The sequence below is a fragment of the Ischnura elegans genome, chromosome 5, assembly GCF_921293095.1.
Source record: "Ischnura elegans chromosome 5, ioIscEleg1.1, whole genome shotgun sequence".
Taxonomy (NCBI): Eukaryota; Metazoa; Arthropoda; class Insecta; order Odonata; family Coenagrionidae; genus Ischnura; species Ischnura elegans.
The window spans coordinates 131659191-131675906 of NC_060250.1; the positions used below are offsets into that span (position 1 = coordinate 131659191).

Genomic DNA, 16716 nt, shown 5'->3' on the forward strand with positions numbered 1-16716 from the left:
CACACCTTCCGACCAGACCACGACCACGATAGCAAAACACATTCACCACTTGCTGGTCGGGTCGGAGTGAAGTCGGAGTCAGTGCGCGCCGCGCCATAACAATGTGTGTCATTTCTGTCCGCAACGACCGCTGAGTCGGGGACGACCAAATTCAAAAATTTTGGTCGGACGACTCGGGTCCGACCAACGAGTCGGATTTGGCACAGTGCGCGTCGCTCCATATGTTGCAATGCTAAAACTGGTCGCGGTCGTGGTCGCGCTAGTGCGCGCCTGCCCTTAGTGTGGAGGCCTCAGTCGTCAGTGCTGCGGAACATAGCACATTCTTGCGTACCCTATGATTAGTCCAAACAGATAAGTTTGCTTTTTAACTAATGTAAAGGAAGTGTCGAATAATGCGTAAAATAAGTAGGTGGTTATACAAAAAGAAATAATTTGAAACGAAGAATCAGGGTTGGCTGTGAAGAGCGTGGATGTAACCCTCCAATAGGAGTTGCGCCGGGCATTTGCAAGCAAAGCATCTATTTAAACCATGATTAAAACTCAAATGGTAATATCCACACTATTTTATTTATCACTTAACCGACCATGGTTTCGACACTTGGTGTCATTTTCAAGGTAACAAGAGGAGCGTGAAGGTCAGGGTTTTGACGTAATGGGGAAGCCTAACTTTAACAATGGTGAGTCCGAACAAAATAAAACATCAACACAAAGTCCATCCGGGCTATTGACAATTTGAAAATTCGTCCATAAAATCTTATTTAAACCCTTGGGGGTTCGGGCTGGTGTGGTGGCTAGAGTGTTGGCTTCCCACCCGGCGAACTCGGGTTCAAATCCCGGCAGTGGCAGATAATTTTCAGAGACTGCCCGATCCCTGCTTGAGTGTTGTGTGGAGGACATTTCAAGCTCAACACTCCGTCCGTCGGATGGGACGTTAAGCCGTGGTCCCCTTGGCGCCTTTCGTCAAGAGCAGGCTAATGCCGACGCCGGGTTTCTCTCCACCCTTCCTTCCATACCCTTCCCTCATGGCGCAAATGACCTCAGCTGTCGGTCGCCTCCTCCAAATACCTACCTACCTACCTATTTAAACCCTTTGTCAAGGGCTCTGGGGGCAGCAATAGGGTAGTTTCCTTCATCTAAGAAATCGAAAGGCATTGATTGCGATTCGTTACCAACCATTAGTGTATTCATAATATATAAAAATTAATTGGTTTTAGAAATCCCAGTTTAGACGAATGGCAATGTAAATTTTAATTGCATTTGAAAAAGTCCAGAATGGCCCCCATTCGATGCCACTCCACGTGACGTCACAGGGACCTAGTTTCTATGCGAGTAGATAGGAGTTTTACATCGTCTGAGATTACTAAAACATGCATGGGGCACAGAGCTTAGGAACACATGTCTTAATAATCACTTATTAAAACTGCCTAAGGTCGGAAAGTTTCCTTCGTTAGGTAGGGTATTAATAATCCTTATTTAAGCCAAGCGCTACCTGCTAGCAGAGTTCTCTACTACCTGCTAGCATCCTGCGTCGTATCAGCGCTCAAAGCCTCGCCCCAAGGTCACCTCACGCGGCGACAGCGGGAACCAGAATGACGCCACACGGTCTTTTCCCAGCATTCATACTTAGCCGTCGCGTTTTCGCGCGCATGAAATTTTTCACTTTTCATTTAATCGCGAAAAAGAGATATCGTCATAAAAAATCTAAAAGCGTGAAATACGTACTCCAGGAGTAATAATCCTTCGATTTAGGCAATAAAAAAATAATAGGAAACCACCCTATTACTCTACACTAAATTCTGGCTGGTGGGGCAACAGGAGCGGATCTAGGATTTCTTTCTGGGAGGGGCACAAGTAAGGCCGTAGCCAGGATTTTGTTCAGTGGGGGGGGGGGGGGCACAAGGATACCTCGTCATACAAAACGAACGAAATGATAATGGAACCGTATTAAAAATCTAGCATATGTCTAAGGGTCTGGGGGGGCACGTGCCCCCGTGCCCCCCCCCCTGTGTCCGCCTATGTGGGGCAATATGTACATCTATACTTGAAAGCCATTAACAACTCCACCATGGCGAGTTAGCGACCTGGATTCTTCCATTCACCTGAAAATATAAATATTTTCAGGTTCAAAGCAAACTTGACGCCGGCAAACAACGCTGGGAAGCGACGCGGGATATTCCTTGGTCTCGGTAATGGCTTGATGTGGCTCATCACTTACGTAAGCTACTCCATAGCATTCTATTATGGAGTGCACTTGATCTTGGAGAGCCGAGGACAGCCAGATCCAGAATACACAGCTGCCAGCATGGTTATTGTGAGTAAAATAGATTATTATGTTAATATTGTTTTTTCGATAAATCGTGTAACACAGAATTGAGGTAAAAGATGAAGCTAATCAATCAATTGTCTGGAGTACGATCAATCTCATTACCATCATGTATACGAATTAAAATGGTAAAAATTTTACAAATTCAGCTTGGAGGGCTTCGCTCCGCATCGGCCATATCTATGTGTATACAATATTTTGTGACAGACAGACAGTTGAGTGCGACTTATATGAGTGTCGCCGTCTCGGGTGCGCCTCCGAACAGAACTCATGGCCGGGATCCAACCACCCCACTTTCCTCCCCGCTCCCAGCGACCACGTGTTATATATACCGACGTGAAATAAGTCTCGTCATGATATGGGATTATGATCCAACAATTCCCACCACATGCAAACTGCCTCAACAAATAACTCGTCTATGAGTCTTTCCTATGTCTTTCTTCCTTGTAGATATAGTCACTATCGTTGAAGGTATTATAAATGCCTCATTGTAAGAAGGTATTACAATTGTCTATTCCCTAATACAAAGTGTTCAAGCAGATATGAATGTAAAAAAAACAAATGCTTAAAAAAAAAGAAAATGAAAAAAATGGAAAAACAATGAAAAAAAAAGAAATGATAAAAAAGACAAGAAAGCATAAAAAATGACTGGAAAAAAATAATAAAACGAATTATAACAGAAAATTATATCAACAAAAAAAATGTATCATTACTTTGACATTAAATTTCATTCATTAAATCATTTAATATTAAATTGTAATCAATACTCCAATGTAACCCTAATTCAAAATGTAATCAATCATATTGACATATTAACAAAAATGTATATGCTATCCTAAAATTACTATGAATAGTTATAAGTTTCTGCTAACACAAACCAAATACTACCCTCACAACATAAACAAATGCGCCAAAAATTGTACAAATGTTATCTGGCTGGTTAGGGTGAACTGGTTTCACCGGGACAGCAGGAACGCGCCTTCGTCGCATTAATTAATGCGTGTATAAGTCTCGTCATGCGGTCTAGTTTTATAATTGTACGATGCAATTTTTGTTTACCGATGCTTTCACTGAAGTGGAGATTGAAGACAAACATGAGACCCTGAAGAAAGCGAGCGGATTCCAATGCAGGAAATGTCCAAAGCAAAGGACAGCAACCGAGAGGCTGACCACCCAACGTAACACATTTTTGTAACACAAAATATTCTCGAGGCCTGCCAAGGCCATCCGAGATCTCGACAGACAGCGGACCGAAATATGATACCGCAGAAGGGGGAGCTCAAAATGAATGTCAGTCCACCTCCCCTACCTCGATTTTCTTCGCTCTCGAAGTCCCCCTTCCCCTCGAATTCAAACTGCAGCGGTCGCTTTCGGAACTAAATGCAAGCGACTGTCAACGCCGTTGTATGACTGCTCCAAGATTTTCAATTCTCGCGGTAAGGCGCATAGTGGGCTGAAATCGAAAAAAGCTGGCCAAAAATGACTTTTTTCACTTATTAATTTGGAAAAAAAACTATTATATTTTCAAATTATAGAATGATCAGTGACCACATTACTGAAATTATTTTATTTATAACTCATTTTTTTTAAGCGGGAGACGTCTGTCAATTTAACGAAAAATAATCTCAAAATACTTTTCCCATTTTTTGAAAAAATTGACTGAAGCGTTATGTTTTGAATGTCTAAATTTAAATCATTGCATAATAAAAATGAACATTTTTTGAATCCGTCGCAGTGAAATTTTTTATTTTATCGATAATTTTTATTACTTTTATTTAAACAATTAAAATGTCCTATTTTTCATGTATTTCTAAGATAATTATTACTTTTATTTAAACAATTAAAATGTCCTATTTTTCATGTATTTCTAAGATAATGTGGAGAAAAACTTCATGTTTTTCACTTTGCTTCACGAAGTATTTAGCACCACGTCATAAAATAAAGTGTCAACTTTAGTCATCAATTGAAAAATCCAGCCCCAATTTGCCACCTCGCCTCTCCTATCACGTTATGTGCGTGAATGTTCAACCGCCCGACACGGTGGTTAGATGCGAACATTTGTTCAGACTCAGCTGTAGTCGAGGATAATTCGCTAAAAGTGAGACGAAATTACAGTTGTCTACACTTACATACACAGCTAACATTTAACATGCCACATTAGTCTTATTGTTCCAACTTTTCCAAGGGCACATCGCGATTTCCTTCATAAGACATATAATGGACTCAACGATTGCGCCAGCAAGTCAGATTCTTGTCTTCGGAAGCGGGCAGCTACAAAGCATTATATACTATAAGCTATAAGCATGTATAAATTCTTGTAAAACCCAATTCTAAACACTATGTGCTCGCATATTTTGCTCTCCACGCCCCCCTAGGCCTTTTATAACACCCATCAGCTCAAACACTGGAAAGGGGACACGTGTGGCGGCGGGCACTACCTCGCCGACCGCGTTAATCCCTATTGTTCCCAAAAACCCAACCACCGTGTTATAATTCTTATCTAGCGTTAAAGAAGTTCTGTACTCGGTTCATAACTGTCCCTTTGTAGAAATGCCGCTTATCGCATGAGGATCGCTTCCCTTCGATATCCGCGCAAACGTTTCCACGAAGTAGCTCGTGCGGGGTTTTCAACATAGCCTTCTTTCCAATTGGTTGAAAAATATTCTCTTTCACGATTTTACCGAGAAAATTAGTCAGTTCTTGAGTGCGAAAGGATCTCAGTGCTTGTGATACGGAAGCGAAGAACCAGGGTTTACTTTCCCTATATCGTGAAATATCAGCGTTGAGACCGAACTACCGCTAGTGAAGAATATCTCGGAAAGATGAAAAGGTACGTTTCCCAAATAATATATCTCAGGCACGACTAATGATGGGAACACTGCCCGATGTTTTTTCCTGATCCTATAAGCTAACATCAGAAATTACCGGTATATTTACCATCAAAAACTCATATTTAATTTTTAGTTATTAATTCCAAAATTTATTATGAATATTTAGATTTTTCTGGAAGAAGGATTTGGTGAGGACTTTTTCTCCTTTTCAAATAGGCATTTACGAGGAACTCATCTCGAGGTTTGCCTCAATTTTGATGCTCTGACATCTGGACTTGAGATAGATTACGCCAATTTCAGCGAGTACTGCTCAGAAACTGTATCCCTTATTGTGGATTTGTATCCGTGGTACTACATGCCGCCCACTGTGCACAAGGTGCTGTTTCATGGAGCATCAATTGCCAAGGCAGCAGTGCTTCCAATTGGTTAACTTTCGGAGGAAGGTTTGGAAACTCGCCACAAAGATATCAGAAGATTCCGAACGCACCACACGCGAAAAATTTCACGCTTAGCTGAAATGGGAGATGTTTTCCGGAGGCACCTCCTTAATTCGGATCCTCTAATATCGAATAGTTATGTCTGTATAAATGACAAAAGAAATGTTTCAAAGGATATACGAAACTTACTTGTATTGGTAGAGCCAACTTCTGATGAGGACAGTGACAGCTGGGAATCCGATGAAAACTGGTAGTGGGCTGTTTAATTTATCCCTTATGTTTTCTTGTTTTATATCTTTGTTTATTTATTATGGTACATAAATAATTTTATGTTGCATTGTGGTTTATGGTATAAATTGTTTCTTAGGTGGTTTATGGTATAAATTGTTTCCTAGGTGATTTCTACTTCGTGTTCTCTCAGACAAAATGTTGACGTAAAGTTAATTGACTAAATCATTAATGTTTAAAACAATAATTTTATGTATTTAATATGAAATTTTTTATTTAAATTATTAAAGTTAATGCTAAACTACTTATTTTTTTATTCCTAACTATTCATTTCAATTTAATGTTCCCTCTCTACTAAAGCGGTCCAAATGGTCGATTTTTGTTTTTTTCCGTCTCCTCGAATTTGTTTTAAAAAAATACTCCCCGGATCGATTTTTCGGAAAAATGTCATTATATTCATGTTATCTAGCTTAAACAAGATTAGTAGGAAAAATTTCATCTTGCTAATTATAAAACTATGGAGGATATGGTTTTTGGCCAGCTTTTTTTCGATTTCAGCCCACTGTGAGGCGGTAGGAGGGAAGTATTCCTAGATTGAAACAATCATCAAATTCCAAATTGTGGGGAATAGCGTGGGTGGGAACAGGAAGTGAGGCTGATGGGGAGGTAGGATTCCAAGAAGCTCGATGGTTATTAACCCGGAGGTTAGACCGATGACCGATGGCAGGGCAAAACTTGCATGAAATGATGTAGATGTAGCAATGGGGTAGCATATATTTCTATTAATAAAAGTTATTCGCTGTAGGCTCTGTTTGGTGTGCTCACAGGTGCCACGAACATGGGACAGGCGTCTCCGTATCTGGAGGCGTTTTCGATCGCTCGCGGAGCTGCGGCCACTGTCTACGCGATCATCGACAGAATTCCCGACATAGACTCGCTCTCGCCCTCCGGGGTGTCTCAGTCCGCCGTCATCGGAGCCATATCCTTCGAGGGAGTCCACTTCAGCTACCCATCGCGGCCAGACGTCAAAGTAAGTACCTACGCAATACAACCGAAATGCGGCGTGTGCTTTGGCTGTTCCCTAAAAGAGAAACTTGATGCAAGGGAAAGAACCAAAAGAGATTGATTACGCCAAAGAATTGATTTCAAGTACTTATAAACCATTTTCTCATCACAATAAACTAGAGCTTATTATAAATCACCTGATTTAATGCTAGTAATTTCGGAGAAAAACGAGATCGCGCGTGTTTTTTTAAAAGAATTGTCATGTTTGGACTACTGAATGTCAAAAACGGATCAAATTGATTTAAAATGGCATGTATATCCATTATTGGTAATTGTTTATAATTATTACGCTAATTTTTAAATCTCAATCTAAAAAAAGCCATTTTGAACGTTTGTCTGGCGACTTCTGGTTTTGGACCATTGTTTACATTCCCAATTTCCTTCGTCCTTCCTTCGCTTATCCGTAATTACAATTGTCACTGCATTAAAAACCAAACGTGGCGTTACAATCGTTGTTAGCGGACGTGTTTCTGATTGAATGAAAGTACTGCACCCTGCTTATGTAACAGTGAGAAGGGTGAGAGCGATGTCGTTGCCAGGGGCAACGCGATTCCCACGACGGAAGGCGATAGCAGCGAATATGAAACCGTGACCGCACTCTTTATCACGTTGCGAGCGTCATCGGCCTATCACGTTCGAAATCGATGGTGACAAGCATATGCTGACATAAAAACGAGCACTAAATACAAATATTAGCAAAAAAATATTATTTTTATTTAAAATGCCCTATAATCGATTAAAAACCAATATAATTCTTAATAATTTCCAGCGGAATGCTGTCTTGACTTTGATAATTGTCCACGTTGTTCAATGCGCAATGTTGTTATATGCGCATGGTGGTGAATTCGATTGAGCAGCTTTATTTGCACGCAGCAAATTGGAAAATGAGTACTGCTAACTGAAGTTTTAAACGTCATTTACTTTATATCGAAGTTTTATTGTCAACATTTGCCAAGAACATTCTCCAATATATCGATATCGTTAAACTCCTTTTCGATTTTTCAATCATCATAAATCAACTATTGACTACTTACATTCAAATCGCTAGCACCTTATAAACGACTTTTACACTTCCGTTATCATTTCAACATTAATTAGTTTCCATCCAAGCGTTACGACTTTTCGACCATACTCTACGATATAGCATATTTGTATAGTGACAGCAGGCACATTCTCGGCGAGCAGTAGCATAATAGATTATGTGGCCACACATCAAAAAGTAATGCTAGACTTTCCCCATAACTTCACCATAATACTTCAACATAATAATACCTATTGGCGGAGCGAAGTACTTAGCCTTGCACTGCCTCCATTTTATGTTTTCGTTGTTTGTTATTGTTATTTCCGTTCTTTCAAAGACACCGTAGACGACGCATTCTCTGACAGAGATGTGTCGAAGGATTTCATTGCCTCTTCAGGTTTCCCAATGATACCAACCTCGCGCGCTCGTACCTATGGGATACGCGCGATGACGGTGGCTTACATGATCGCACGATAGAGTGGAACGTGATAGGAGAACGTGGTGGTCATCTATCGCCGTCGTCGCTGTCACATTTACATAATCGAGGTGTTTTACATCGTCTGAAATTACCAATACAAGCATGAGGCGCAGAGCTCAGGGAAACATTTCTTAATAATCACCTATTAAAACTGGCTATGGTCGGAAAGTTTCCTTCGTTTGATAAGGCATTAATAATCCATAATTAAGCCAAGCGCTACCTGCTAGCATGTTACTCTGCTACCTGCTAACAGCCTGCATCAGCAGTCTGCCCCTAGCGGCGCACATGTCCTCGCCCCAAGGTCACCTCACTTTGCGGCAGCGGGAACCGGAACGACGTCACACGGAGATTTCCCAGCATTCATACTTACTTCGCCGTCGCGTTTTCGCGCGCTGGAAAATTTTCACTTTTCATTTAATCGAGAAAATTAGATATCGTCATTCAAAAATCTAAGAGCGTGAAATGCGCACTCCAGGAGTGATAATCTTTCGATTCAGGCAATAAAAAAATAATAGGAAACCACCCTATTTCCTTCGTCCTTCCTTCGCTTATCCGTGATTACAATTGTCATTGCATTAAAAAGCAAACGTGGCGTTACAATCATTGTTAGCGGACGTGCTTTCTGATTGAATGAATGTACTGGTGTCAGCGAAAGGATAAAGGCCGACTGCTGTGTGAAGGAAAAATCCCTGCAGCTATCGCGGAAAGGGATCGCGTGAAGCGGTCATTTCTCTGCTATCGTTACTCGAGCTAATACCGGAAAGGGACGGAAAATTCGATCGCTTGCCACAGGTGTGACATAAAAAGGAGAAAATGGTGCAGCGTTACATTTGATTATGAATCATCGGTCCAAAAAATAAAGATTCATCAAGCGGTGTACATACGCACCTATTTTTATCATCACAAGCCGCCTAAGCTTCAATCGAGAAGTGTTTGTTTGATTCAGTTCCTCAGGCCTGACACCTAAAAATCAGCTCTATATGCTAAAGTTACAAAATCGCATATGGAAAATTCATGCCCATTATAACTTAAATATTCCGTCGTTCAGGTATTCCGCCAGTTGCTCCACTAAGATAATAGGGTAGTTTCCTTCATCAAAGAAAACAAAAGGCATTGATATCGATTCCCAAGGTAACATGAATATCAATGGTGTCAGGTTAAAAAATACAAATAATATTTTGACAAAAAATTCAGTATATAACACAAAATTACACTGAATACAATGTAACTGTATAAAGGCTTAAAATAAATTACATGGTCTGGGTCAAAATGACCCATCCGGGCGTGGCATGTGTACGTGAGGAGAAAAAAATAGAAATAATAGTAATAATAATATCAGGCCTAACCTTTCGCACAGCAGGTAAACCAAACTAAATAATTAAAAGTCAAAATACGAGTCAAAAATTTGTCTTCGTTTCAAAATCATCAATACGAATGTACTCTATTGGGTCAATTGACACAGCCGGACATTCTAGTGTTAAGCCACTGTTGGAGTAGGGAAACCCTAATATACCGCTATTCCGCGACGGACGTTTGCGAATGCGCTGCATGAAACAAGTTCCTTAGTACGTTTCAAGAATCCGCTCTTTACGTATTTCACGATTTCACAACCATATTATTGCAGATTCTTCAGGGACTGAGTTTCAAGATCAACAGGGGAGAGACCGTGGCGCTCGTTGGGCATTCCGGCTGCGGGAAATCCACTTGCATTCAACTCATACAGAGACTCTACGACCCTCTCTCCGGCACGGTGAGTATTTCAAACGGAAAAGAGCTTTCACGAGACAACGGGCCACTCATTTCTATAGAATTAGAGATTATTCTAAGAATTTATGAAAGAAAAACACTGGCAATGCTTCACTCGTGAGATGCAGCAGTATAGAATAGAATAGCATAAAATTACTTTGTTATATTCCACACTTTATTTTAAATAGCACGACCCGGGTTTCAGCATCTAACGCTATCATCGAGTCTTGATCACCTGATGATAGCATTAGATGCTGAAACCCGGGGCGTGCTATTTAAAATAAAGTGTGGAATATAACAAAGTAATTTTATTTTATTCTATTCTATGATGAAGCAATTCCACAAAGTAACGCCTGAGACCGTGTCTTATATCATGCAGTAGTATGTTGAATTTGCGCCTTCATCGGTTTGCACAAAATCACATGCATACATAGTATTGCAATCCTAAGATCGGTACTGCAGCCGCCCATTCTCCGCATACCATGTCATATCCTTCGCCTCCCTGACATTCTTCTTCCCAAAATCCATCATCTGTCCTGGGTCATTGCCCCTTGGTCTTCTGCTGGGAAATTTTCCATCAGTTTTCCTCTCATTTATGTTTCATAAGTAACTGCCTCAGTACGTGGGAAAACACCGAGTTCTTATTTGTCGTATAGTCCTTTCATCTCCTATTCTCTTTCTCGCCTTTCCTATCACCCTAACCGTCCATTTTCTCTTCAGCAATCTCCCCCAGCACCTGGTATCGTAGGTTTTTTTTCTGCATCTTCATTTTATTATTTTCTGATCACTTTTTCCGATGGTCTAATTTTCTGAACCATAGAGTACCTCCGTCCGAACGAATTTTTTCCTGATCTCGTACCGGTACCGATTCAGCGATTAAGTACGCAAAGGAAACAGCTTTTTATGGTGCTACATTTAATTCGGGGGTAACGAGGCGAGACGAGAGTCTCGTCCGAGACTCGAGACCGAGACGAGACTCGAGACGATACCCGAGTGCAGATGACGAGACTGGCGCAAGTCCCGTTTCGTCTCGCGGCAACACTGATTGTCATAACAAGGATTGGTAGCAACAGGACATACACGCCCTTACTTCACGCTGGATGACGGCCATGGATAGGGACGAAGAGGGCGTAAAAAATAGGGTGTGTAGCTGAAATATCACTCTATTGTGTATGAAATTCTCATTATGCTCGAGATAGAAATGCCTGAAAAAAATATGGAGCATTTCTTTCTGGAGAACGCTTGAAAAAATCAATGCTTGTAAAAGCACATACGCTTATTCACGCATACAAAGATCACCACAGATTTCACCTCATATCAACAAACAATGAATGCCAAGAGGAAGCATTTACGAATTTCTCGGTGTCATTTTCATATTAAATTAATACTCCGCCAGTATTTGAATTTTTGCACCACCAAAGCTTTACGGGTGGGCCAAACTAACGTTTCACTTTCTTCCCCACATCTTTCCTTTCCTATTACTCTAGAATTTAAATATATACTTCCATAGATAGACCAACTATTATAGTCAAAAGAAATCTACAGTCGTGAAGTCTTGGCCCACAGTAAATAAATCAGAAAAAATAGAAATATTCCACATCAAATCCCTCCAAATTTTGCTGAACCATTCCAAATTCACTAAAATTCCCAATACATTTTCCGCCCAAAAACTGCCTACAATCAATCAGTTTATCTCTCATTCTGTTATCAGCTATAAGTCCAGGCTCGGGGCATCAAATTACACAGTGATTGGAGATATTTGGACCAAAAATTCTAACTGCACGAATACTGCCTCAACAAGTTACTCTACTGAGTATTTGCAATGTTTTTCTTTCGTCTAGTATTAAATGGTCAATTGATTCATATTTTTATTATTGAAGTACATTATATAAAAAGAGAATTTAAAAAAATTAGACATGATAGAAATTGAGACTTGTATGAAATTAAAAATGGATAAGATGTTATAAAATCGAATTGACTTAAAATTATTCTTAATCTTTTTCTCAATGTTAATTTTTTGTGTTTCAGCTAAAATAAACAGTTTTCACACAACACTGAAAAATGCGCTCCATGAATGTTCGTCTGCTTTATCTGCTTGTTGGTGTGAACATGGTTTATCAGGACAGCTTTGAGCGCGCCTGCTACGCATCAAATACAGCCAATGATATTTTTAGCCTGAAGCAGGGATGGCAAGAGAAACGAAAGTCCAAACCAGTCAGATTTCAATAGTTCCGTTCCCGGGAGCGAAATGTAGAAAATAAACGAAATGCATTCAAACCTGGGGAGTTAAACTTGGGGCCGCAATGAGCAGGGGCGTAGCTAGGAATTAAGGCTGGGGGGTTTTAGGCACAACTAATACAGGGGTGTCTGGGGGTGTGGAATACCCGCCAGGGTAAGCGGGAGGTGCGGGGGCACTCCTTCAGAAAAATTTCAAGATAAAGGGTTCAAAATGGTGAGTTTTACGGCTTTCGGAGGGATATTTTATTAATATTTACTCTACTCTGGTAGTAATATTAATCCAATTAAGTAAAATGGATTTTTAATGGAACTTTAAAAAATTTCTGAGCTCTGGGGGGGTTTATCCCCCAAAACCCCCCCTCGCTGCGCCACTGGCAACGAGAACGGAGTCGAGACCACCTACTTAATATGATCACTTTTTCGAAAATATCACGTTGTCAATCACTTCACACACCATATGCAGGTTTAAAAAACTTGATGTAGAGAGAAATAAACTAAATTCGAATATACAAATATCTGCAAACAACGCCTAAAAACGAATATCGCGGGGATCGGGTTGGTGTGGTGGCTAGAGTGTTGGCTTCCCACCCGGCGGGCTCGGGTTCAAATCCAGGCAGTGGCAGGGAATTTTCGGAGACTGCCCGATCCCTGCTTGAATGTTGTGTGGAGGACATTACAAGCGCAACACTTCGTCCGTCGGATGGGACATTAAGCCGTGGTCCCCTTGGCGCCTTTCGTTAAGAGCAGGCTAACGCCGACGCCGGGTTTCTCTCCACCCTTCCTTCCATACCCTTCCCTCATGGCGCAAATGACCTAAGCTGTCGGTCGCCTCCTCCAAATACCATACCATACGAATATCGCGAGAGCGTAAGATCTAACCAGAATACAGTTAGCAGATGTTTTCGTAACGATCAACACTTTCGAAATGAGGAGATGAAATTTCATTGGCCGATTGCAAAAATCCATGAATTGTCAATGGGTGAGACAGAGGAAGCACACACATTTCATATTTCCTACTTATTATTAAAGATACCTACCGACTGACATTTTACAAGTTATGAAATAATTACTTACGCAATAACTTTTATTAATCAAGACTATCTTACGAAACCATAGCGTTAGTTCAGGTGCACACTCGCCAAGCCGCTGGTGTCGCACGCTGTCAACAGTTCGCCCGGCCTGTGCCTCCGCTGTGGTCGAGACTACTTCCGGTCGAAGCAAAACGACACGAAACGACGACGTGCGACGAAACGACACACAGATAATGTTTCGCACCGGAGGGAGGGACCACGTGCTGCTTCACCTTCGAACGTTTAGCTTCGACCCACACACAGAGTACGAAGTATGGTTGAATAAAGTAGAGGTTCGACTTACCACCGATAGATGTCTGGGACACTCACATTTTGACCACAAACAGCAAAACGGTGAATGCAAACTGGCCATTTGATTTGTAAGCTCAATGCTTTGAACTCTCTATACCAGGGGTCTCCGAAATACGGCCCGAGTAAGGCTTTCATCCGGCCCACGCACTCGTTTCAAGTAGTGCGCGATTCTAGCTCTGTGAGACTCTCTAATGCACGTTATAGTCGCCTCCAACTGTTCATAAATACGCCACCGGATTCTTCAGTAGACGTTGGTATCGAATACTTCAGTTATCGGCAAATTTGCTATCCGGCCCGCGGGGTCATTCGGAACTTGGAATGTGGCCCTCGTGGCCTAGTACATGGGAGACCCCTGCTCTATACGTGTTTCACTCGTAATGGGTCGAAACTAAGGCCCATATTCTTAGTCGACCCTGTAGGGTCAACTGACCCTGGATACGTCATCAGCCCCTACATAAACCGATCTCGCTCTACAAACGCCAAATCAAGCCCTACATATGGCCATTTTTGGAACTAAACGGCCCCTACTTGATGTAGGGTACCCGAACCAACCCTACACCCTACAAAAACATGGCGGCCAAATATCGTCTGCTGATCACTTCGATTAAAGAATCTATGTTACAATGGATATTAAGGGAGACGACCTCACACAAGCCATTTTAAAATGTACAGTAGCACAGCGGAAATGTAATAATTCTACCACTTTATAACCACCAAGTTAAATAAATTATAAAATTGACTGAACTAATAAGAACAATATAGCGGTATACATCACCTTGCTTCTACGAATATATAATAATATTTTTCACGTTTGGCACTTGGTATACTTTTGGGAAACTAATACTTCGTTTACGTATAACCATAGAAAACGTATTTTCATGCCACTATTTGCCACATAATAAACTTAACTACGGCAGGTGAAAGCGAATGACGAACCTTGATGATGCAACGTGAGTTCCCACGTCAATGCTCATATTTGCTCCGTACTTATTACTATCTTGTACCTACCGCTTTTGAAGTAATTTAAAGACAATTAGGTTCTCCTTTTGGCTCGATATGAGAGTATTTGTAGCGATAATTAAGGTACCGAAACGACCCGGCGGACGACACATATTGTTTATTTACATTGAGCCGTTATCCTAGCAATACGCCCGAAAATTATCGGACGTCTTTTCTTAGTTTCATAGTTAGCTCCCATTACGCCACCAGAGTAGAAAATTGGCGCTGCGCCATCATCTACGACATTTCAGAGAACTTGACGACGGAATTACCCCCCACCACTTATGTAGGGTCGACTGAGAAACGCATGTAGGGGCCTATTGTTATGTAGGGTCGGATATGTAGGGTCGACTAAGAATACGGCCCTAAACCCTCTTTTGTCCCTTCGCTCAACTTTTTCGTGCATTCTAATTTCGTGCGGGAAAGAAACTGAACCCTGGCCTCGTTTTTTCGTTTCGCTCCGGGTCGAAACAATGCGTTTTCTCTTCGTTTCACTTGCCATCCCTGCCCTGATGATGGACGATGGCAGGCTCCGCATTCGAAGCACTGCGTCCGAAAAAATCAAACCTTGGATCGGTGGGGAGAACTCTTCCTATTAAAAGAGCCACTCGCTTGCGATCCTTGGGAGGGATTTCTAGCGGATCAATGAACATGAGTAAAATTCACAAAATCTGCGTTTATAGAATATATTTTCTCTTTTGGAACACCCCTTTGGTATTACTAGGTATCTTGTATATTTTTTGCAGCAGTAAGAAGGGGAAGTCAATATTTCAATAAAGCCGAAAATTAGAAATATTTCAATAGTCAATCCTTTTCGACAAATCCTAAGATTGGTTTTAGGCAGCCCTCAACTCAATTCCCTCATCGAACAATATTTTAATACCTAAAGTATCAATGCCGTTCCTCCCGGGGGCGCAGCTAGGAATTGAGGCTAGGGGGGGTTTAGGCACAACTAATACTGGGGAGTTAGGGGGTATAGCATACCCACCAGGGGAAGCGGGAGTTGCGGAGGCCCTCCCCCAGAAAATTTTAAGAAAAATGGTAAGTTTTACGGCCTTCTGAGGGATATTTTTACAATCCTTACATTATTCTACAAGTAATATTAGTCCAATTGAATAAAATGGATCAAACTTTAAAAATTCTCTGAGCTCTGGGGGGGGGGGGGGGGGTAGTTTATCCCCCAATTCCCCCCCCCCCCCCCCCCGCTGCGCCACTGGTTCTTCCTTTCAAAGATAGTGCTCATTATTCTATCTTGTCTTCTGGTGCCACTTTTTCTCTACCTACTAAGGTTTTTAAAAGACTTGTCCTGTTTTTATTGGAACATCCGCATAACTCACACGATTTATCCATTTGATCACCAATAGGATAATATATTCTATATATGCAATTCATAAGGTTCGCCTGGATGGGATGGACATCAGTTCAATGAACGTGAGCTGGCTGCGGAGTCACATCGGTGTTGTGGGTCAAGAGCCCGTCTTGTTTGGAGCCAGCATTGCGGACAATATTCGTTACGGAAAGGAGTCCGCAACGCAGCAGGACATTGAGGCGGCCGCCAAGGAAGCCAATGCGCACGATTTCATCATGAAACTACCACAGGTACATCTCATAATTGTTTTTATATTACTTATGGTAAAATAATAAGCTCAACGTAATTTCGCCAAAAAACTAAGGATTTTTCTCTTTAATAGGACTGAAGGGTCTCCTTTATGGATGGACGGATCCAGGATTTTTTTCGGATCCGGATTCGGATCGTATCTTTGATCTTTCGGAACGGATATTTTCGGATCCAAATGCATTTTCCTGCTATTCCTGCTATTAAACGAAATAATTATTCAAGTTTATTCTGGGTACGTAGAATCGAAGGAATACTTTTTAGATTTTCATACACATTTTAATATTTTTATAAATTAAAAATCATTTTCAAAGGCATTCAAGTTGTTTTTTTTAAAACATCTTTACATGCTC

At 41.2% G+C, this 16716-nt stretch overlaps 1 protein-coding gene across 1 annotated transcript in view; it reads left to right on the forward strand.

Moving 5' to 3' along the window:
- LOC124159568 (multidrug resistance protein homolog 49-like) overlaps window positions 1-16716 on the forward strand; it is a 134117-nt gene that overhangs the window by 43394 nt on the left and 74007 nt on the right. The window contains exons 9-12 of the mRNA XM_046535467.1: window positions 2122-2311; window positions 6625-6849; window positions 10008-10133; window positions 16144-16347. Coding sequence (XP_046391423.1) covers window positions 2122-2311; window positions 6625-6849; window positions 10008-10133; window positions 16144-16347 — 745 coding nt within the window. The remainder of the gene's footprint in view (window positions 1-2121; window positions 2312-6624; window positions 6850-10007; window positions 10134-16143; window positions 16348-16716) is intronic.